Source organism: Takifugu flavidus, chromosome 20 (assembly GCF_003711565.1).
Source record: "Takifugu flavidus isolate HTHZ2018 chromosome 20, ASM371156v2, whole genome shotgun sequence".
NCBI classification, from domain to species: Eukaryota; Metazoa; Chordata; class Actinopteri; order Tetraodontiformes; family Tetraodontidae; genus Takifugu; species Takifugu flavidus.
In genome coordinates, this window is record NC_079539.1 from 44,573 (window position 1) to 67,584 (window position 23,012).

At 57.1% G+C, this 23,012-nt stretch overlaps 2 protein-coding genes and 1 long non-coding RNA gene across 4 annotated transcripts; 1 reads left to right on the top strand and 2 right to left on the bottom strand.

The window, feature by feature from the left end:
- Positions 1–16: 16 nt before the first annotated feature.
- LOC130517556 (uncharacterized) lies at positions 17–5,958 on the top strand. 2 transcript variants are annotated; one of them, XR_008947743.1, is made up of 6 exons: positions 17–204; positions 806–865; positions 954–1,020; positions 4,559–4,850; positions 4,899–5,044; positions 5,427–5,958. It is a non-coding gene; the product is annotated as an uncharacterized LOC130517556 (long non-coding RNA). The 2 variants fall into 2 exon arrangements; XR_008947744.1 differs by lacking the exons at positions 17–204; positions 806–865; positions 954–1,020 and adding an exon at positions 3,364–3,787.
- LOC130517552 (rab GTPase-activating protein 1) lies at positions 1,880–22,804 on the bottom strand. The gene is given in 30 exon segments (XM_057019500.1): positions 1,880–3,069; positions 3,165–3,365; positions 3,803–3,874; positions 4,475–4,558; positions 4,926–5,030; positions 5,434–5,544; positions 5,704–5,796; positions 6,072–6,200; positions 6,266–6,307; positions 6,387–6,530; positions 6,613–6,738; positions 7,141–7,215; positions 8,328–8,441; positions 15,140–15,290; positions 15,420–15,513; positions 15,591–15,756; positions 15,836–15,909; positions 15,912–16,004; positions 16,109–16,211; positions 16,296–16,362; positions 16,634–16,738; positions 17,253–17,333; positions 17,335–17,370; positions 17,372–17,409; positions 18,613–18,787; positions 18,875–19,088; positions 19,158–19,404; positions 19,832–19,861; positions 21,099–21,298; positions 22,671–22,804. Coding segments are annotated over 29 exon segments (3,246 nt in total). The 5' UTR covers positions 21,252–21,298; positions 22,671–22,804; the 3' UTR covers positions 1,880–2,946.
- Positions 11,011–15,133, bottom strand: LOC130517555 (probable G-protein coupled receptor 21). Its single transcript, XM_057019508.1, is given in 2 exon segments — positions 11,011–12,410; positions 12,413–15,133. Coding segments are annotated over 2 exon segments (1,131 nt in total). The 5' UTR covers positions 13,122–15,133; the 3' UTR covers positions 11,011–11,988.
- Positions 22,805–23,012: the final 208 nt, after the last annotated feature.

Here is a 23,012-nt window from a genome sequence, read left to right on the forward strand (position 1 = left end):
AAGATGGTAACTTATTTATGCATCTATATCATATTGTGTGCAGTATTTCTGTGTGGTTGTGGCATTCTTGCGTATTTAGATCGCTAACGGAAAAGTTTTTAATCCCGTTGTGCCGAATTTGAAGATTATTTTGGATTTTTTTTAGAGTAAACCGTCGATATCGCTAGTTAGCACCCGATGCTCGCATAGAAACGCCAACAAAAGGTACGTTTTTGGGTTTGTGTTATATATGTTTGTCATTTCTTTCTCGAGACTAAAAAAAACAACATTAAGCTCGCATTTTGTTCAGAAAGTTCAAAATATAGTTTTATTGAGACGAAAGTTCCGGTTAGCTAAATAGCTAGCGTAAATCCTCGTTTCAAAACTCTAAATATGAACTCAAATAGTTCTAATATTTATTAGAATATATAAAATATATTTGTGCATATTCAAATAATATTTCTGAGATCAATCAAATCCATTTTCGAGTACAACTTTAGATTTTAAATGTAACTGCCCTATTCTCTCATCTTGGCTTTATTGGTTAATGACGCACTTTATAATTAAGAATTTTTTGTAAATCTACGCAAACATCATAAAGCTGTTTCTGCTGCTTCTGTTAAACATCCGCAGTAAAATTGATTCAGATGATACAACAAAAAATACCAACTTATAAAGGGAATCTGAATTAGCATGTGGAACCCTGAGGGACGCCAGAGCAGCACAAATTTTAATGTTTTATTTTGTTAAATACACAGTTGTGACAAATAGTGAAAGTCTTATTGTGTTATTTGTTCTCACTGCTAAAAGTTTTAAATTAAATCAGGTTTTATGAGCTTCGCTGGCGCCGCCGACATGCAGCAGCTGCTCCTTGAATCTCTTCAGAGTGAGTTATTTTGTTTTTATTCATCTTTTTGTGAGTTGTAATAACGTGTCAGGGGTTCAGAAAGTAATTCCAATTTTTTTACGAACAGATGGAGGCTCTTTTCTCCTTCCTGAGGGGACGAGAGCTGCGGCGAGACTCCGTCCAGAACTGAGAAGGTGAGCACGTTTTCTGCGTCCCTGCGTCATGAAAAACGGGTTCCAAAGCTCAGGGGGGGGGGGACGGAAATGTTTAAGCTGCTAAATTTCCCTGTTGGGATTCCAGCCGAGTCGTTGACAGTTGCAGTGTGGGTATAAATGCAGCTAATCTAGCGGCTTTAGCGGTTTTCTCTGCGTGGAGCTCAGGTGTCGAGGCGTCGGCGTGGTGGCGATTCTTTGAACCCCGGCGGCGTCTTTGTTCTCTTCCCGCCTCCTCGAAACTGTTGCCTGCGCCGGTTTCGCCGTTGCTGAAGGTAAAGTTGGGAGTTTTTGGGACAAGCCACCTGCAGGTGCTCAGCAGATCAGGTGACAGAGTTTAGGAGGTTGTTGGGGGGGCTCAGGGACCCGAATAGCTCTCACACACACACACACACACACACACGGTTTCATCCCTGTATCACAAATCACAGATGGAAGCCAAGCAGCAACCGAAGACGCTCGTCCCGCCAACATTCCACCTACTCTGTTGCTGCTGCGCCGCTAATATTTATAGCTCCGCCAGGCGGCGGGGGAGGGGGAGGGGCCTGTGGGCCCGTTGCGTAATTCTGAGCCTACGTCGCCTCCAGGTGCTGCAGGTACGACGCTCTCCTTAGGTGCCACGATGGCCGACACCACGTGTGGTCGTTTTTGTGCGCCGTCCCCTCAGAACGCAGTGAGACGTGGCTCGATCAGCCAGATGTGAGGTGTTGGGCCAGATGTGAGGCTTTGGCTCAACGGTAGCTAGCCGGCGTGAAGGAAACAGGAATTCCCTCCGTTTCCTGGTCTTTGCTGACTGAGTCGTGTGTGTGTTTGTGGCAGGAAATGACACGTCACACATGTGTTCTTGTTGAAACCTTTATGTTGAAACCGATGAGGGTCACATGATGTTTCCTACGTTATTACAGTCTCCACACGGCGCTAATGTTCTGAGGATGAGGAAGCTACATTTTTGGCCTTTAACGACCCAAACAGCAGTCCGACCGAGCAGCTCGGAGCGAGAACTTAAAACGTGACCGTGGACTAAATGTAGCACGTTAGCATTTAGGTGGGTTCGGGGGGGGGGCAACATTAGTTACAGAGTAGAAAAGAAGATTTACTGTTTATTTACATCCCAGTGCCTTGAGAGAAACCTCTGAGCAACAGCAGCAACTGTTGTGCAGCATGAAGACGACAGACGAGCACTTTTTAAAAACCCTTCATCTCCTCTGGACCCATTTAAGCCCCGGCGGTCTGACCTCCACCTCGGCTGAAACCCATCCAGACTTTACATTCCTGCCGGCTGACAAATGTCTTCATGTGTGCGGACCCCCCCTTTCCCCCCCAAGGAGAGTTTCTAAAAGGTGCGTTCGGGTGTGGTGGGAACTTTGTGTTTTGTCCCCATTAGTAACGTTTCTGTTAAATTAGAGTCCAGATCCAGATCAGGAGAGGATTCTTTTCCTGCGTCAGACGAGAACATTGGAACAATATAAGGACAACTGGACTTCCATGCACACACAACCATAGTGCTTTCTTTGTTCACACACACACACACACGCACGCTCGTGCATACAATAAAAAAGCTTTGTTCAACGTAAATAGGAAAGCGCGTCTCTCAGCTCTCGTACCTAAGCCAGACATTAGACAGGGCCGACAGGGTGTGGAATGGGGGGGTGGTCCTCCGTCCTGTCAGGACAGCGACTGTCTGTGTGTCCGTCCTTCCTTCTGCAGGTCTTTGACTTCAGCAGGACAGACAGATAAATGAAGCGTTGGTCAGTTCTGGGACCAGTGGAAGCTCGGTGGTTCTCTGGCACCGTTGCCACCAGTTCAGGACAGTTATCGGTGGGGGGAGCGGGTCGGGGGGTGTCCAGAGGCTCCGTCGGTCGCTCGGAGCTCCACACTGGTCGGACTGGAACGGACCGAGGTCTCAGGTTAGGTGGTCTCTTTGCCCTGGGTCCCAGTGACGGTCTTGATGGAGCTCAAGGTTCTGTTGAACCAGGTCTTCTTGGCGGCTTGAACCTCATTGAGGGCCAGACCCAGATGGTGCTCCAGGTCCTGCAGGGAGAGGAAGACTCGTCACATGGGCTTGAACACTACCGAAGGTTGCTGCAGGGGCTTGTGGGTAATTGTGCGTACGGGTCCAAACTTACCTGAATTTTACACTCTGCTTCCACCAGCTGCAGTTTGGTCTGGGCCAGCTCCAGCTCCATCTCCCTCAGCTGGTTCTTCAAACCCTCCTTCTCTTCGTCTGGCTCCTCCCCCCCGTCGGCCGGCGCCGTGGTCACCGGGGCCCGCACGCGACCTTCTTTGTTGAAGAGACTCCTGCATTTCTCGCAGCCTTCCACTTTAGCCTGGACAAGGAGGACAGAGACTGAACCAGGACCAGAATCTGGGCCAGAATCGGGACGTTCTGCAGTAAGTGAAGCGGGCCAATTGTAACTCCAGACCCGGTCCTCCGGGGCCACAGCCGGGATTTCTGTCCTACCAGGGTTTCACCTGATTTTCCTGGTGAACGCATTTTCTGCCCGGTAGGACAGAAAACCTGAGCGGACTCCGACCCTTCTGGACCGGGTCAGGACACCAAAGGCTTGAGAGAACTGAAGCTTAGTCAGGATTTCTCTGGAAACGTTCCATGTCGACGCCTGAGCTGGAACCAAGTCAGGAACTGTCGGTGTTGGTGAGGACGGCTTCCTGACTGACAGATTAGGCTCGTCGCCATGACGACCTCTGGAGCCGTTTCAGCTCAGGCGCCGCGGGGACTCGACATGATGGGGTGAGTGTGGTTTACCCGGATCTTCTCCAGCTCCCCTCTGTTGGCTGCCTGTTGCTTCTCCAGGCGTTCGCTCAGCTGGGAGCAGATCTGGAAGAAACGGCTCACGGGTCAGACAACAGCGCCTCTGGTGGCCGTCTGCAGTAGTGACGGCCCCCGTTGCTGCCCCGAGCGAATCGGGCAGAATTATTCCAGCTATGTGGGTCAGAACACAACGCCGGCTATTTGAGGGCGTTCCAGGACCTGTCAATCCCACGTCTCCCAAACATTTCACACGGTGCTCGGCGAGCGTCCATCATGGCGTTGCCTTTGTTCTGCCACGCCTCGGCGGCGGCGGCTCTCTTCTGCTGTCGGTTCCCGTCACGTATTTTTAGACCGGGTGAAGTTCAGGTCTGTTGCTAAATATGTCGTCTAATATGTCTAATTCCGTCTGTTCTGCCGCTCGCCGAGCAACGCGAGCCAGATTGTTGCGTAACGTCGCCGCTCTGATGAAGACACTACCTGATCTGAGCAGGTTTATATTTAAGTGACGGGACGAGAAAATGAGTAAAATTTAGAGCCGCCGAGCAGAACCAACGAGACAAAAACAGAAATGATGATTTCAGTCCGTTTATCAGCGTAACTGAAGCGGGACACAAAGCTGGTGCTGCCACCTAGTGGCCACGGGAGGGATCGCTCGCTCCACCTCACCTGTTTGTACTCTCCAATGATGGAGCCGTTCTTCTTGATCTCCGATTCAGACTTGTCCAGCTCTCTTCTGCACATCTCCTTCAGCTGCAGGGACACATGGACACACGCGTCAAGTTGTGCATCTCCAGGACGAGACAAGGACGAGAGCACAGCCGGGGCCCCCAGAGAGCAGCGCCAACGTCCTCACGCGGACAGAAGACGGACTAATGTCGGCTGAGCTGAGCTGGGGGGCAGAGCGGCGCCACACACACACATTAATCACTGTGACACACACACACGTCTGAAGGACACGGGAGCAGATGGTAGCAGGTCGCTGCAGCGTCCCTCAAAGACTTCAGAGAGAATTGAGATCAAAGGACGACCCGACGCCCTTCAGGTGAGACGTTGGGCCGAGGGGGAGGGGCTTCAGCGTCTCCCCACCCAGGTTGCTTCAAGCCTCCGGGGGTCTCACCTGAGCCGACTCCTCCTCCAGACGTCTCTTCTCGTCCTCAGAGTCCACCAGCTTCTGCTTGGTCAGCAGCAGCTCTTTATTCAGGGCGTCGGCCTTCTCCTCCGCCTGGAGACACACAGGTCAGTTCTAGACCTCCCTCCCTCCTCTCCCTGTCCTCCCTTCTCTCCCCTCGCTCCCTCTCATCTCCCCTCTCCCCTCGCTCCCTCTCATCTCCCCTCTCCTCTCGCTCCCTCTCATCTCCCCTCTCCCCTCGCTCCCTCTCATCTCCCCTCTCCTCTCGCTCCCTCTCATCTCCCCTCTCCTCTCGCTCCCTCTCATCTCCCCTCTCCCCTCGCTCCCCTCTCGCTCCCTCCCCTCTCCCCTCCTCTCGCTCCCTCCCCTCTCCCCTCTCCTCTCGCTCCCCCTCCTCTCGCTCCTCTCCTCTCGCTCCCTCTCCCCTCTCATCTCCCCTCGCTCCCTCTCCCCTCCTCTCCCCTCTCATCTCCTCTTGCCCCCCCCCAGTTCTTACGTTGTCCAGGTCCTTGCGCAGGGCGATCTTGCTGCTGACCAGCTCGTGCGCCAGGTCGTCGTTCTCCTGCTCCAGACGCATGTTGGCCTCCTGCAGACGCCGGTTCTCCCGCTGGACGGAGGAGAAGAAAGACGAACAACCAAAGACCAGAAGAGGGAGTGGGGGGAGGAAAAGAGGAAGGAAGAATGAGTGATCCGTAAACCCCCAGTGAATGTTTAAAGTAACTTCCTGTAAACATGAACAGCAGTGAGACGTGTCGCGTTGAGCTACCTCGTATCTCTCGATGGGGGCCTCCTGCTGCTCCTGCTGCTCCCTCAGGGTGTGATACTCCTTCTCAAACTTCTTCAGCTTCTTCTGGCTGATCTGTTGGGACACACGATTCACAAGGGTCAAAGGCCATCTTAAACTGCTCAGGACGGGTGGAAACAGGTGTGCAAGTGCGTGCACGTGTGTTTTCCCACATTTATTTGACAGATGTAAACCTGATTGATGTCTGAATAAAAGTTTTCCTAAAGGCCTCAACAATAGCCTGCCTCCATTTATTTAAGGTGTTTGTCGCCCTCTAGCGGTGGTTCGGGGCACTGGTCCATTTAAAAGGGCACCGGCTGAGGTCAAGGGTCACCAGCCTCCCAGCTCACCTTCATGCTGCAGGCCAGCTCCATCAGCTTCTTGGCGTTCTCCTCTGAGCGGTACCTCTTCGGAACTGGGACGCGGAAGAACTTGAGGGCGCCTTCAAAGTCGCTCTGGATCAGATCGTCCTTTGATGTCTGAAGGACGGAGAAGGAAGCGTCAGAGAGACGAAGCACGGGAGCGCGCACGTGCGTTTCTGTACCTTCAGAAGGGCCAGGGCGACATTGAAGATCACACTGATGCCCTGGAAATGAAAACACAGGTCACCTCCTGCCCGTGTGTGTGTGTGTGTGTGTGTGTGTGTGCGCGTGCACGTGACCGACCTCACACAGCAGCAGGTCGATGATATGGAAGACCATGTAAAGAGGGAACTTGGCTGTGAAGAGGGTGAGGAACCACTGGGAGGCGTACATGTGGGCCTCCAGACCCACGTTCACAAAGTGGTTGTACAGGTCGGGGAGGTATTCCTGTTTAGGGAGACGAGGGTGAAGCGGGAACGCCGAGGACACACGCGCACGTCCGTACGTGTACGTACACACACACACACACCTGCATGAGTTTCTCCAGCTGGAAGAACTTGCAGTGCAGATCTTCAAAGTTCTGTTTGAAAAGGTCCCTGAGCCCGTAATCAAACATGATCTTGACCAGCACGCTGAACGCTTGTTCCTCCGGCATCTGAGGGAGAGGAAGGCCGAGATTCCAAAGAGAATTCCAGATTATTACTGGTCACCAAGCAGATTAGAAATCACAGATTAACGAGGCGCTGACAGAGTCTGACCACTAGATGGCGACAGTGCAGTAGAAATACACCAGGAGTGCAGTAGTAGTACTGCATCAGAGCAGGAAATACACCAGGAGTGCAGTAGTAGTACTGCACTCCTGGTGTATTTCCTGCTCTGGTGCAGTAGTAGTACTGCACCAGAGCAGGAAATACACCAGGAGTGCAGTAGTAGTACTGGTAAATGATTCTGTCAGACCAAAGTCAAATATTTGTCCTCCCTCTTGAGGATGTTTGACAGGCTGAAGGATTCTTTCTTTCTTTTTTTCCTTCTTTCTTTGCAGCTGATATGAACTCACGTGCAGCAGCAGCACGGCGGCCAGGAAGGACTGTCCCTGGCAGTAGCCGATCTCCTCATCATAAACAGAGTAGGCCTGAAGGAGGACACGAGACACGAGACACATGAGACACAGGAGACACAGGAGAGACACATTAGAGACACATTAGAGACACAATAATCAACCTCAGATTCATCTGGCGCCCCCTAGTGGCGAGTGTACAGATGGCAAAGGTGAGATTGTGTTTTAATGAAGCCCAGAGCTGGAGGTTCTGATCCACCTCAGGGGTCAGACCTTCCCTCTGCCAGGATCCAGCTCCGGGATCCTCCGACCGTCCTCTCACAGACAGATGAGTGTAAATATTTAACTTTTGTCCTCGTGACAGAGTCGTTTTGGCTCGGCGGCGCTTGAACTGAGCCAGCCAGCGTGACGGGGTCATTTTCCTGCCTTATTTAGGAGCGTTTCCACCGTCAGCTGCACGTCAGACGCTGGATGCTGGAGCGGCGAGACGGGAGCGGCGAGACGGGAGCGGCGGGCGGAGGAAAAGAGGGCTGAACGGCAGGAACGAGGGCGAGCGAGTGAGCGAGCGGTGATGTAAACGTGGCCTACTGAGCTACAAACACAAATAATGAGTCGGTCAAACACAAGTGCGGATCAATCCATGCGCAGAGGCGGGGGGGGGGCCTGAATAATTCAGACACACCTGAGGAGGTGCCTGTCAGGGAGGAGATGGATGTCCTCACCTGAGTGATCCATCATGGATGGAACGGGATAAATAAAGGGCCCAGCAGCAGCAGGGCGGCCGTTAATGTGCCGTCACGGAGGTTAAAGCGCCCCCCCAGTTCCTGCCCCCCCCCCAGTTCCTGCCCCCCCCCCAGTTCCTGGCCGCCCCCCCTCCTGTGGGGGGGGGGGTTCAGGTGTTCCGTCAGGAGCTGACCGGCTGTTCCCGACAGGCGATGAACCTGCTGAACCACCCAGGAACAGTCGACAGCTCCTTTAATTAACAGTCGTTCCCGCCGCCGGCTCTCGCTCGCCCGCCCACCCGCCCGCTCGCTCTCTCTCCATGGCGGTCGGCGGTCAGAGCCGCGGTGAAAACGGTCGTTCACGCCGTAATCGCCCTGCGGAACTCCCAGGAAAACGTGACTCCGTCTCACATGGCGATTGCGACACACTGAGCTGGGAACGCTCGGAATCTTTGCTTTTCCCACCTTGCAGATCTTGTAGAGGGAATCCTGCCCGTCTCCTCCCGTGTCCTTAAAGTAGTCGTGAGCCGGGAACGTCCTGTTGATGTCCCGCGTGATGGCGCTGTCCTGCGGAGACTCCTGGACACACACACAACATTCATGTGACAGGAAGTGAGGACGGAACCAGGTGACTCTGGTCTGAGCCGAACCAGGACAGTCGGACGAGTTCACAGACCAACAACTGCTGGGATGGACTGGGAGGACTGGGAGGAGTGGGAGGACGGAGAGGACTGGGAAGACCGGGAGGACAGAGAGGACCGGGAGATGGACTGGGAGGACTGGGAGATGGACTGGGAGATGGACGGGAGGACTGGTGCAGCCTCAAACCCTCTTCAGAGAGAAATCAACACTTTGTTCCTTCAGGAACAAAAATAGTTCAAGTGAAGAAACACAGGAAGAAGCAAAGAGGCTAATGGAGACCAGAGTGTGTGTGAGGGTGTATGAGTGTGTGTGTGAGGGTGAGTGTGTGTGTGTGTGTGAGGGTGAGTGTGTGTGTGTGTGTGTGTGTGAGGGTGAGTGTGTGTGTGTGCATGACTCCGTTTTCTTGCAGCATTTTTACTCCTGAACCTTCAAAACCAACTTTTGTTGATTATTTTGTTAATGATTATTGTTAAGCCCCGCCCCCTCTCTGTCGTTACCTTGACGACGAGCTGCCCTCCCTCCCTCCACTAGTTTTAATGTGTGACCGGCCGAGATGGTTGATTCCCAGTCAAGGCTGCTGGTTTGGACGTGGCGGCACTCCGTGTCCATTACTGGGCCCGTGTCCGTGTCCATTACTGGGACCGTGTCCGGTGTCCATTACTGGGACCGTGTCCGTGTCCATTACTGGGACCGTGTCCGCGTCCATTACTGGGCCCGTGTCCGCGCATTACTGGGACCGTGTCCGTGTCCATTACTGGGACCGTGTCCGTGTCCATTACTGGGCCCGTGTCCGTGTCCATTACTGGGTCCAGTCTCTCAGTGAGCGATAAGGATCCGTGTTTGCACAAGCACCACTCAGCCGGACTCTGGAGTGTTGAGAGCGAATACAAAGGAGCTCTGACATAACGGCCAATTAGCTCCAGCCGCTCCAACCCCCGGCTAGCATGAGAGGACGAGGGGGGAGGATGAGGGGGGGGACGAGGGGAGGGGGCTCGCACAGGCGAGAGGAAGACGGGGGGAGGAAAAGGGGAGGAGAGGAAGAGGACGAGGGGAGGAGGGGAGAGGGCGAGAGGAGCCCCGAGGACGAGGGGATCCCTCGAGGAAGAGGGGAGAGAGCGAGGGCGATAAGAGGAAGAGGGGAAAGAGGAGAGGACTGAGGGGAGAGGATGAGGGGAGAGGATGAGGGGAGAGGAAACCGGGACGAGGGGAGAGGACGAGGGGAGAGGACGAGAGGAGAGGAGAGGAAGAGGGAGATTGAGGAACGAGGGGAGAGGCACGAGAGAGGCAGAGGGGAGACCGCCAGGAAGAGGGGAGAGGAGAGGACGCGGGACGAGAGGGAGGGAGGGGGAGAGGAAGAGGGGAGGGGAGAGGAGAGGACAGAGGGGACCCTCGGGAGACTGAGGCCGAGAGCGAGAGGACGAGGGAGAGCGATACGGGGGCAGAGGGGAGGAGGAAAGGGGGATGAGGAGAGGGGAGAGGAAGAGGGAGAGCGAGGAATGAGGACGAGGGGAGAGGGAGTTTGAGGGAAGAGAGGAGGAGCGCCCCGAGGAATAGGGGACGAGGATGAGGGGAGAGGATGAGGGGAGAGGAGAGGAGAGGGAAGAGGGGAGAGGAGAGGAAGAGAGGACCGAGGACGAGGGACAGGATGAGGGGAGAGGAGAGGAAGAGGGTGTTACCGAGGAAGAGGGGAGAGGAAGGAGAGGAAGAGGAGCAGAGGACGAGGACGAGGGGAGAGGACGAGGGACCGAGAGGAAGGAGGACGAGGGGAGAGGACGAGGGGACGAGGAAGAAGGGGAGGGACGAGGGGAGAGGACGAGGGGAGAGGAGAGGAGAGGGGATGAGGGGAGAGAGGACGAGGGGAGAGGACGAACCATTAAAATAGCAGGAAATACAGATGAAGCTCCTCTAAAGGGTCGGGAGCCCAAACACACCAGTTCTGGGTGGTTCTGGATGAGTCTATGGTGGTTCTATGATGTTCTGGGGGGATCTGCATGGTTCTGTGGTGGTTCTGGCCCACCGGTGGTTCCCCAAGAGGGCCGATTGTCCCAGATTTTCTCTCATCCCGGCCGAGCTGCCAGGAGAGCAGGCGGCGCTGATCATCAATAAAACATTCCCCTCACAGACGCCGCCTCGTCCCGGGACCCAACAGGAAGCTGCAGGGCGGCGCGTTCCCTCCCAGAGTGGCGTTCCCTCCCAGAGTGGCGTTCCCTCCCAGAGTGGCGTCCCTCTAGAGTGGCGTTCCCTCCTAGAGTGGCGTTCCTCCCACAGTGGCGTTCCCTCCCAGAGTGGCGTTCCCTCCCAGGGTGGCGTTCCCTCCCAGGGTGGCGTTCCCTCCCAGAGTGGCGTCCCCGCCGCTGCGTCACCACCCATTAAATCTTAATCGTCCGTCTCGTGCCCTAGTTTTGGTGCCATTAGTGCACTTCACCCAGTGTAGAGAAAATAGAGAGGTGCACACACACACACACACACACACACACACACACACACACACACACACACACACACACACGTATAAAAGTTTTATTTCTCTTTTTCTGCGACCCAGCAGACCAAACACTGCTGTGAACATTTGGAGCACGTTGGCATGGCAACGCTCTGTTATCTGCAGCGATCTCGACTGAAGCATTTGGCAAATAATCGGGCTAAACGCGCCCGTGCTTCCCTCGCGGCGTGCGCGGCGTGCTAGCATGCTAGCGCGGTAACAAGGCGGTCACGCCGAGACGCTTCCACATTTATTTGAAACACAACAGAAACACAACGTGCACATCACACGGCCGCCACCGTCGGACGGTTAACCAACATCCCATAATAGCCACGCTGCACCCACGCAGGGAGCGTTTGTCCACACGCGGTCGTCCTTCCCGCTGTGGCTGAACCAGATCAGGAAGTTCCCCCGAACGCCAGCCGTCCCTTCATCACGCCGCCTCCGACAGACGTCCGTTAGCGCCGCGGCTACGCTAGTCTCTGGCGTTTCCTTGACAACCGGCGGCGGCGCCGCTGAGGCCGGCGTGCGCTGGCGGCGTCACGCCGCTCGGATCTTTGGCTGCTGAAGACATTTAAAGCTGGTGTCCGAATGAGGAACGCAGATGTGCACGTGGATGTGCACGTGGATGGGCACGTGCACACGTGGGCGCGCACGCCCAGGGTCAGTCCACCGTCACGCTGCCTGCAGCTGCTCTGAATGGCTGATCTGTCCGTCTGTTCACGCGCGAACTGGCGCCGCTTCCTGCCGCCGGTGCACGTGTGCGGCGTCCCACCGGAGGGCGCCGCTGTCCCGACGTTCCCGGTGACACTTCTGTTGTCGCGAGTGGGAACCAACAGTCGTGCACCCCAACGGTCCGGACGCAGGACGGCCCCCGGGACCTCGCCCTCGCCGGCCAGGCGTGGCGTGGCGAGCGGCGAGGACGCCGGCGCGACCTGGAAATGATTCCCTCTACGGCAGATTGTAGCTCCAAACAACTCCAGGATCTCCTCCGTGGGCGACCTACACGTGACACGTGGCGCCGTGTGCGGCGTCCCCGTGGTCGTACCCGTAACCGGGCCCCAGGCAGCCTCTGTCCACGGAGCCCACGAAGGCCTTCCTGGCGTTCCCGACGGCGAAGCCGCCGCCGCCGTGGCGGCGCAGGCAGAAGGAGCAGAGGCGTTTGAGGCCCTTCCTGAAGGCGGAGTTAGAGAGGCTGTAGATGAGGCAGTTCCAGAAGCTGTTGCTGATGGCGAGCCACGTGGTCAGGAAGGAGACGGCGGGGTGCTGGTACAGCCCGCCGCTCTCCAACAGGAAGTACAGGATGTAGGGCAACCACAGGATGTAGAAGACGCTGGTGATGCGGAACAGCACCGTGGCGTACCGCTTGTCCGGGTAGGTGTGTTGGTGATAGTGAAGGCGGGGCTCCGCGGCGCCGCCGGCGGCCGGGGGCGGTACCGCGCCTGGCGCTCGCTGATCTCCCGCGTGTGCTGCCGGCAGATCTTGAAGATGTTGGCGTAGGTGAAGCAGACGGCGAAGGACGCCGGGGCGTAGAGCAGCGCCACGATGAAGGCGGTGAACGCCGGGCGCGTCCTCCACTCCACCGCGCACCACTCCACCACGTCGCCGTGGTAACCGGGCTTCCCCCACCCGAGGAAGGACGGGAGGAAGACCAGGGCCGAGTACAGCCAGGTCAGGAGGACGCAGCAGCGCACCCGGCACGGCGTCACCAGGGAGGCGTAGGTCAGGGGCCGCGTGATGGCGATGTAGCGGTCCACGCTCACGCACGCCAGCGACACCATCGACACCGACTTCAGGACCGACACCACGTACCCGAAGAGCTGGCAGGTGAGTCCCGGGTCCAGGCCCTGGAGGCGGTGCAGCAGGGACAGGGAGGGGAAGAGGCAGCTGGCCCCCACCAGCAGGTCGGCGTACGCCATGGTCCGGATGAAGGCGCTGCTGCTGTGCTGGCCCAGCACCGGCGCGCAGTGGAGCACCAGGATCACCAGCAGGTTCCCGGAGACGATGAGGACCGTCAGCAGCAGGATGACGGTCACCTCCAGCAGGCAGGTGGGGAAGATCTGGGAATAACCCACCTGCAGCAGGCAGAAGGGGGCGGGGAGGGGCGGGGTCACGGCCTCCAGGGAGGAATTCATCCTGTCCCAGGGGACCGGCAGCCGGTTCTGGAATGGGGGGGGGGTTCAGTTCAGCCACAGAGGTCCATGCTGTAGTTCTGGAATGGGGGGGGGGGGGGTTCAGTTCAGCCACAGAGGTCCATGCTGTGGTTCTGGGGGGGGAGGGGGGGCGTCCTCAGTCTGGTTTAAAACAACAACGTCCAACCACAAACAGACGTTTGCTGTTTATTAAAGAGAGGAGGAGGAGGAGGGAATTCAGACGTTGTTCCGAGGAATTCCGGCAGGATCCAGACGCCTCTGCTGCTGTTCGGAGATGTCTTCAACATCTGCCGGCTCGGTCCAAACGGGCCTCAAAGTCCCACGATCCTCGGAAAAACAGCCTTGACGGCATTGGTCCCATCCCGCCGCTCCTGCTCCTCCTGTCGGTGTCAGATTCCTGGTCCGTTTCCACGCTGGGAAACGAAACGCACCGCGGGCCGGATGATCCGGAGCGCCGTCCGGGGGGGGGGGCAGGCGTAGCGGCGGTGGAAAACGTCCCCCGTCCTCCTGTGCCGTGTCTCCGTCTCATCCCAGCTCCCTCTGCCTCTCGCTCCGCTCTGGACTGAAACAGCCCCCCGACGCCCCTCCCCTTCACTCCAGCTCCAGCCAATCATCAACCGGAGGGGCACAAAGCCCCCCCCCCCATCTCGCCCACCCCCCCCCTCCCCTGGTTGTGTGTTTTCACAGTATTATCCTGAGACCAAACTATCCACAAGAGCAGGATTCAGGGGCAACTGGGATGAAACAGCCCGAGCCTCCGGGGGGGGGGGGGCATTGTGGTGCAACAATGGGGGCAGGAAACATTCCTTTAATGAATCAGGCCGCGCAGGATGAACGCTCCAATCTCCTGATAACAAGCGGCACCATTTAATGGGAGCGAGCAGCAACTTCAGGCGACCTGCTAACGTTTAGCTTAGCTTTAGCACGAGGCCGGCGTCTCGTCCCGTTGCGTAACGCCTCCGCTGGACGTACGTGCACAGAGCCAAACACAAACACTCACACGTGCACCTTTTCTCCTCCAGACACACTCCCGAGCCCCACGAGGGGACGGAGGGATGCGGACGTAGACAAACCCGAGCAAGTCACCTGTGTCGCACGCTAACGGGGACGAGGGGCGCGCCGCCGCGCACGCTCGCGTCCAATCACACGCCCCGCCCATGGGCCGCCGCTCCACTGGCGCCATTTTGAAAAGGATCATTAGCACAAAGATGTAACGGTGGAAACAAGGTCCAGCATGACCCAGCAGAAACACAGACTCAACCATGACTCGGCAGAAACACAGAATCAATCATGACTCAGCAGAAACACAGAATCAACCATGACCCAGCAGAAACACAGACTCAACCATGACTCAGCAGAAACACCGACCCAATCGTGACTCAAACGGGTCGTTTGTGCTCGCCGCGGGGGGTCGGAGCAGCTCTGACTGTCAGCTGGTAAAACAGGAAGTGACACAACGGCGGCATCTGGTCGCCACGGCACAGGCTAACGCTCCTGCTGCTCGGGCAGCGCGCCGCCGCGCCTGATAACGGGTTTACTGGTGTGGTGGGAGTGATTATTAGTTAGAACGCTGCTCCCAGTTCTTGGCAGCCGGGAGCTTCCACTCATGGGGAAGAATTGCTCCGACATCTCGGATCTATAGCCCGGCTTCCTGCGCTGCCTCTGCATTATGTGGATGCACGCAAAGGTTGCCGGGGTGAGGGCGCGACGTGGGCGCCGCCTGGGACGCCATGTGCAGCAAACTGCAGCAAAGCATGAAGGGATAATTGCAAAGACAAACAGAGACAAACGAGCCCGCGCACGGGAGGCGGAGCCTTAATTAGTCTGATCGGCGGTGATTATGGCGCTTACGTAACGAGCGGACATCAGCAGGACCGAAGCGACCACGAAAGTTAGCAAAGGTTGACGGGAGGGAATAAGAGATGGTCGTCTGTCCCGGGGGTGGGGGGCCGCCGGGTCGACCCAGAACCACGCGGGGACGGCGGAACACAAGAGCTCACCTTGGTGATCAGGGTCCGGTACTCCTCCACCTGGTGGTCGTTGTTGTGGCAACCGGCGAGGAGCTGCCACACCTCCCCCCGGAGCGCCTCGGGAATGCCGCTGCGCACCAGCGCCGGCAGCTGCCTGGGACGCACCGACAGGTTCATGTGCCTGCGAGGAACCAGAGGAACCCGGTTACTGGAGACCAGGAGCGGATTCGCCTCCACGTTCCCGGTCAGGACGGCTCCCGGTCGGCCCCCCCTTCCCCGGAATGGTTCTGATGAGGAAGGAGCGCCTCACCACTTGGACAGCAGGTCTCCCCACGTCTCCAGGATCTTCTCGGCGCACTCTTTGGAGACGTCTCCCGACCCGCTGAGCAGCGGCTCGTCGTTGTCTGGACACAAACATCGGCGTCATTGTTGCGTGGACACGGAGCGCCGGAGTCGGGGAAAAAGGGGGAAAAGCGGTCACCTTCCTCCTCGTCATCCTCCGGGGGCGACGGGACGGCGGCGCCCGGCCCGGTCAGGACTCCCGGGCTGGCCGTGGTCTTCCTCCTCTCCCTCTCGGACTCGCTCTCCAGGCTCACCACCTCGTAGAGGGTGTCCGAGGCCGGACTCTTGCGTTCTTTACGCTCCATCTGAGCGGCGGGAAAAAAGGAGCGTCTGAAAACAGCCGGAAAAAGGCGGGAAAAGGAACGTGGGGGGGGGCGCGGCTACCTGCCGCAGCTTCAGGTAGAAGGTCTCGGTGTAGCTGCGCCTGCTGAAGGGCCAGAAGAGCCGGTCGTTGGGGAGCAGACCCGGACCCGGGTCTCCAGCAGGAAGCGGACCGGCTCCTCCACCTCCGTGATCACCAGATCCACGGCCGTCGTCATGTACATGAACTTATCTGTAGGGAAGCGGAACGTTAGTCCCACTTTAACGAGCAGAGAGGAAGCGGCGTGAAGATAATTAGCGCCGCCGCGGCTCCTGCTAATCACTCTGCTCCGCTACCTTTGGGCGTCTCCTCGTTCACAGCCTGGAACTGAGGCGTGTTGGGGTTCCAGCTTCCTGTGATGATGTAAGACTTCCCGTCGGAGCTCTTTCCCATGGATTCCTGAAGGGGCGGGAGTCAGGAAGAGGTTGGCAAAGCAGCTCAGCACAGAAGGACAAAGACAAACAAGAGGGGGGGGGGGCCCACCAGGTCCAGCAGGTGCATGTCGCTGTTCTTCACGTTCTTCCCCGGGCTGAGCAGCAGGCCGAAGCACCTGAGAGGAGACGCGGTCAGACGGGCGGCGGCGGCGGGCGGATCGACCCGGATCAAACACGGAGAACCGGGAGGACTCGGATCAGCTAGCATCAAGCGCTAACAGAGCGGAGCAGCTTCACGCTCATATCTAAAAACTGGTGGCTGCTCCGTCGTGGAGGGAAGCTGAGAACATGTGTGAGCAGCAGGAACATGGAGTGTGTGTGTGTGTGTGTGTGTGTGTGTGTGTGTGTGTGTGTGTGTGCGTGTGTGTGTGTGTGTGTGTGTGTTACCGCTCGATGGCCAGCTCCTTGTTGGAGGTCTGCTGGATGTAGATGACGATCTTCTTGTCCATTCCTGCCCGCAGCTTGAAGCTCTGCTTGTCCTTGGCCACGGCGCTGCACAGAGGGACAACGGTGGGACACGGTCCAGAGGGAACGCTCGGGTCTTTGGACGGGTCAAACCCGTGTCGGGACCCCCGTGGGGAGCCACAAGGCCGCTTCAGGGTCTCTCAGAACCTTCTGACTGGGTAACGAGACCACCGGAACATTTTAGATGCTCGGAAAAGCTCGTTAGTCACAATAAAAGTGGATCTGGATTAAACACAGACGCCGGGGTAACGGGGTCTGCTGCGCGTGTGTGTGTGTGTGTGTGTGTGTGTGTGGTGTGTGTGTGTGTGTGTGTGTGTGTTTGGGCTCCCAAAACTCAACAACGCTAACGAGACGGAAGCGTCGTTTCCTCCACGGTGCAAAACTCTGATGTCTAATTTTGCCCGTCGGTGTTTGGAAAGAAGAATCTGCGACCTCGTGCACTCTCACGTGCACGGTTTGAGTCTATGGAACGTTTACGCGGGATGGAAACCCTCCCGATCCAGTCTCCCGGAGACCTGAGCGGGGCGCCGCCCCCTCCCACCTGAAGGTGCCCTTGCCGTCGTCCTCCCTGATCTCCAGGCTGACGTTGAAGGCGAAGAGGTCGCTGTCGGGGGTCAGCGGGGGGCTGCTGCGCCGACAGCAGCGCCTTCTTGGCCGAGCCGGAAGGCCGTGGCGAAGCTGTAGAGGATCCTGCTCACCTGCGGGAGAGAGGCCGGGAACGCCGGCATTGATTAAAACGCCCCTTGAGCCTGTACAGCCATTCCGGGCCATTAAAAACATGCTAACGCTCCATTGCGGCGCTCCGAACCCCGAAACAGCCAGATCCAATCAGCTCTGACTGGAGCCGTTGTTGTACACGCGCAGCCCCCCCAGCAGGCTGCACCCCCCCCCCACTCATATGCTCACTTCCTGTGAACATCTCTCCCGTTTGTTCCCGGCCGGGATCGTCTTTATGCTAATAGCGTTTAGCATCGGTGGCTTTAATGGAGGACGGGGCCTCCCTGAACAAAGCCTCCACTGTTGCTGCTGGAGCAGATGTTGCAGGAGGCTCGTGCACGGAGCAACGGGGGGGGGGCTGGAAGGAAGACAAGGGTAGAGTTGGGGGGGTCGCCCCCTGTACTGATGGACACAATAGCAGCATTCTGTAGCCACCTCCTGCTGGCGTGTCAACGGCGTTCCCAGCCTGTTCTGCTCCACGTCCACCCAGCTAAGCAGAAGCTAAGCTAACTCATGCTAATGCTAATGGAGAGCGTTCACGTGCGCCAAGGGAAGATCACGTTACGGCATCACCGCTGGAGAGGGTTAGAAACCAGCCTGGGGGGGGCTGACCAGGAGGTCTGGCTCCAAAATCAGGCGCGGGAGGTTATTTATGGGATGTTGGACCCACCGGTACCAAGCTGAGCTCCATCACCCTCTGATTAAAGACACGCAGTCAATGCTTTAAATTCTAATTTAAATACCTGAATCACCTGCTGGAAGCTAAAGCTAATGCTAACCACAAGGCCACGAGGTCTTGAGTTGTTTGCTAACGTGAAACAGATGCTAACTGGAACCATCAAACATGACTGGCCTGTTGCTATGGAGCCTGGCAGGAGGAGGCCTGAACCCAGATTCACCAGGTTCCTTTAAAGGTTCCTGCTGAACCTCCTGTCACAGCTCCCAAGCTGCCCTCGTGCTCACGAGCAGAGAAGTTCGCGAGGGAGCGCCCGAGGGTGGGAAGAGGAGCTTTGGCTCCCCCTTCTGGCCACTCTGTGAACGGCAGCGGCTTCATATTTACACACGTGACCACCATCCTGGTATTTAACGGGACACGAGGACGCCTGGAGGACCATTAATGTGTCTCTAGAACCAGCAGAACCAGCAGGACCAGCAGAACCAGACAGGAAACAGGGAATCCTCACCGCTTCCCGGATTTGGCAGCGGAACACGTGGATCCGGAAGATCTCGGTGTTGTAGTGGCTCTCGGTGAAGGCGAAGCAGTCGCTCTCCGGCGTGCCGTCGTGGCCTCGCACGCAGAACAGGATCTTGTAAATGGGGTAGTTGGCGATCTCGGCGCTGGAGTTGGGCTCCAGCAACCTGGGGGGGGGGGGGGGGGGGACAGGAAGAGGCCCGGTTGGAGCTGCTGCTGGTCAGGAAGAACGCTGGGGGCGGGGCCTCCCTCACCTGACGGTGCCCTCGGACACGCCCGGCACGGACAGGGTGACGTCCAGCGGGACCTGGCACTGCCCCCGCAGGATGCTCATCATGCGCAGCGCCTCCACCTCGCTACGGGGGGCGTTGACCGAGGCGCAGCCCAGGTAGGTCAGCTGGCTGAACACCACGCTGTCCTCGTCCGGGACGGGGGACCCGGGGCTGCCGTCCGAGGACGACTCGTCTCCTGCGGGCAGACAGCAGTGTTACGCACAAGCTCCGCCCCCTCCCCGGGACGACCGCGGCGCCGGCTCACCTCGGTAGGACCGTTCGTTGAGCTCGCTCTCCTGGGCCGTCTGGACGGGAATGACCATCTCCAGCTGGGACGGAGGCGGGGTCGGGGGGTCGCGGGTCGGGGGGTCGGAGCCCGGCGCCGCGGGCGAGGCTGCGGCTGGAGGCGGGCCGGGATGGTCCGGTCCCGGCTCAGCGTCCGCCGCCGACGGGTCCATGAGGACGTCCTCCAACTCCCTCTGCAGCTGCTGCTCGCTCCCGTTCCCGACGATCTGGTTCACACACACGGACACGATATCACAGCGGTCCACACACACACGCGCGCGCACACACACACACACACACACACACATGCGCGCGCACACACACACGGCGTGTTCAGGACGCCTCATCTCATCTCGCCACGCACATCCACGGCAGGATTAGGGATTAGTGGAGCCGTTAGAGCACAAATACGCGGAGGCCCAACCATCAGTCCCCTCTCTGCCCTGCAGGGGGCGCCGTGATGGCGTTACACCGACTTTAGAACTGAAAGAGGTGCGGCTAGCTTCGGCGGCTAGCTTCGGCGGCTAGCTTCGGCTACGGTCCTACAGGCGCTAACAACTAGCATGGTCAGCTCAACGGCCTGGAGACACAGACACACGACAGCACAGACAGAATCACATGACAGGAGAGAGAGTCTGGTAGAGAGACACTGACCTTAAAGCTGACCCCTTCCTCTGAAATCACCTGCATAACAGACAACAGGTTTAGACACCGGCCCTGACTGGGGGGGTGGGGGGGTGACTGGGGGGGTGGGGGGGGCTGGAGGTGCTGGTGGATGGAGTGATTTCATGTGACGGAGGTGAAGAAGATGCTCAGCCTGAACTTCCTGTTACCAACAGTCATGAGCCGCCTTGCTGGCGCCACCTACAGGCGCAGCACCGACCCGGCTCAGAACAACCACAGACAGAGGAAAATGTCACTGACAGGATGGACACCCCCCCCCCTTCCCGATGGACGAACATGTCAGGCCCCGCCCATATCCTCACGTCCCCTTCAACAGGAAGTGAGACCACGCCACCGGTTCAAGCGGTATCAGCGCGACTGTGGCGGTACGACTGCGCGTTAACCTACAGAAGCTACAGACCCTACAGAACCTACAGAAGCTACAGACCCTACAGAAGCTACAGAATCTACAGACCCTACAGACCCTACAGAATCTACAGACCCTACAGAACCTACAGAAGCTACAGACCCTACAGAACCTACAGACCCTACAGAAGCTACAGACCCTACAGACCCTACAGAAGCTACAGAACCTACAGACCCTACAGAACCTACAGACCTACAGAAGCTACAGAACCTACAGACCCTACAGAAGCTACAGAACCTACAGACCCTACAGAACCTACAGACCCTACAGACCTACAGAAGCTACAGACCCTACAGAAGCTACAGAACCTACAGAACCGGAGCGTTTCTCCTGAAGGCTTCACCTCACAATAAAGACACGGAACAAAGTTTATTCTGAGAAGTCAGAAGAAAACAATGAGAAATGGTTAGCCTGTGTTAGCTTGTGTTAGCTTGTTTTAGGCTGCGTTAGCCTTGTTTTAGCCTGTTTTAGCCTAGTGTTAGCCTGCATTAGCCTTGTTTTAGCCTGTTTTAGCCTTGTGTTAGCCTTGTGTTAGCCTGTGTTAGCTTGTTTTAGCCTGTTTTAGCCTGCGTTAGCCTTGTGTTAGCCTGCGTTAGCCTTGTGTTAGCCTGCGTTAGCGCAGGAGTGCATGAATCCTCTACGATGACGTATGATTGACACTGATGTTTTAAGATAACGATGGAGAAACATGCAACGATTATGTAGCAGGAACGTTGATCATCGATCATCTTTCCTGAACACTCATGGAGGAATTTGGGAATCATTGATCTGAAGACATTAAAACAAACATTTTCTCAGAAATCTTCCCTCCGTCCGTCCGTCCGTCCTCACCTTCAGTCCCGTCTTCTCGTCATCGCTCCCGTTGTTGGTGGACGAGGGCGTGTCGTCGCCCAGCCGGGACACCAGGACAAAGTCCTCGCTGTTGAGAGTGGACACGGAGTCCGAGGACACGCTGATCTTCCCCACCGAGCCTTTATCGTCCATGGCTGCTCATGAAGGGGGGGGGGCGGGAGGAGGAGGGGCCGGATCACCTGGGAGGAGCGGGAAACAGGGATCAAGAGACCGACGAGCATCTTTATCATCGCCACGGCAACGGAAACCAGGATCGTGAAATCTCAATGTTTCTTCGGCCCCCATCTGGTCCTTTACTGGTCCTTTACTGGTCCTTTACTGGTCTCTTCACCCGATTAAGGTGAGCGCAGGTCAACCTGCAGAGGATTGTGGGTAAGGGAGGTGACGCGGCGTGATTAGAGGAGGAGAGTCGACCGTTTTATCGGGAATTATCGGCAATAATCAGGAATAATCGCTCTCTCCCTGCAAACTTCAGCATCAGGACGCAAACGCGGATGTTTCCCGCTGGATCTGCTGGCGGGCTGGGTGTGTGTGTGTGTGTGTGTGTGTGTGTGTGTGTGTTATTCTCAGCTGAACGGGCTGTTCTGGCCTGCCAGCTGGGCCCTGCGTGCACGCTCACACGTGGGGGGGGGCAGAAAAGTATTCCTGCCCCTTCCAGTCGCCCCACGGCACCGACTTCAAACACGGACGGGAAAAGGAGAAACAATAGCTGAAGAGGAAGCGCTCACACACACACACACACACACCACACACACACACACACCACACACACGGTCTCCTCTAACGTGCGTGAGACCCACAAAGCTCCTCTGTGTCGGCGACACAACAGAACTCTGCCTGAGGCAGGAAATGCGACACCTGCGTCGCTGGTGACGTGACAGGTGCATCGGGGGGGGTCGACTGGGATTCCAGAGCACCGAGGGACGAGTCCAGACAGGTGGGGTCCGGAACAGGGACGCCAGGGTGGGAGGGGTCCGAAGGAGGAACCAGGAAAGACACCTGAACTGGACTCACTCCTCACCCACAGAGGGGCTCAACACAAACAGGCTGTTAGTGGGGTTTAAAACGCCCTTAGATCCGGAACCTGCTGCGCCCCAGCGGGGGATCTGGACCCGTAGCGGCCTCTCCGTGTGTCTAACACAAGCGATGATTTAACAAGAACCCGAAAGTTCCACATTTCTGCTCAATGGCGTTGGGCGAGTCTCGATGCTAGCAGCTCTGGAGCACCGCGGCTAGCTCAGCCTGCCTTCCGTTAGCTCCACAGCTTCTCGGCCGTCTGTTTCACTACAGCCCGCACAGATGTCACCCCGCACATTCGGGCACTGGTAAAGCGCTTCCGACGACGGGGCAGTTGGCGTGAACAGCCCCGTCAAGGTCGGTTAATTTCGTGCATAAACCTGCAAGCAGGCCGCCGCAGAATGGAACAGCTAGCAAGCTAACACGTTAGCCGCGCTACCCCAAGCTGCGAGCAATCACTAATAAAAGGGTTATTCTCCCTCAATGGGGGGAGTGGGTGTTGGCGAGAGGGGCAAGAGGGGCTAAATGTCTTACCTTTAATCCCACTGCAACGTTTACTCCAAAGGCAGCTGGCACAACATTGCTAATAACATCAGCAGCGGAGCCTCCAGCCGAGCTGTAAACACAATCAACCTGCTGACCTGACTGCGCATGCGCCTGTCACTGCCCCCTCTGTCTGTCTGTCTGTCTGTCTGTCTGTCTGTCTGTCTGTCTGTCTGTCTGTCTGTCTGTCTGTCTATCTATCTATCTATCTATCTATCTTGTATTTCACTTTATTTAACTTAATAAAGGCATCTGTGATGAGCTCAGCTGTTGTTTTTAGGTGTTTGGCGACCTCTAGTGGCCGAAGAGGTGAACAGCATAAATGAGGTGTTT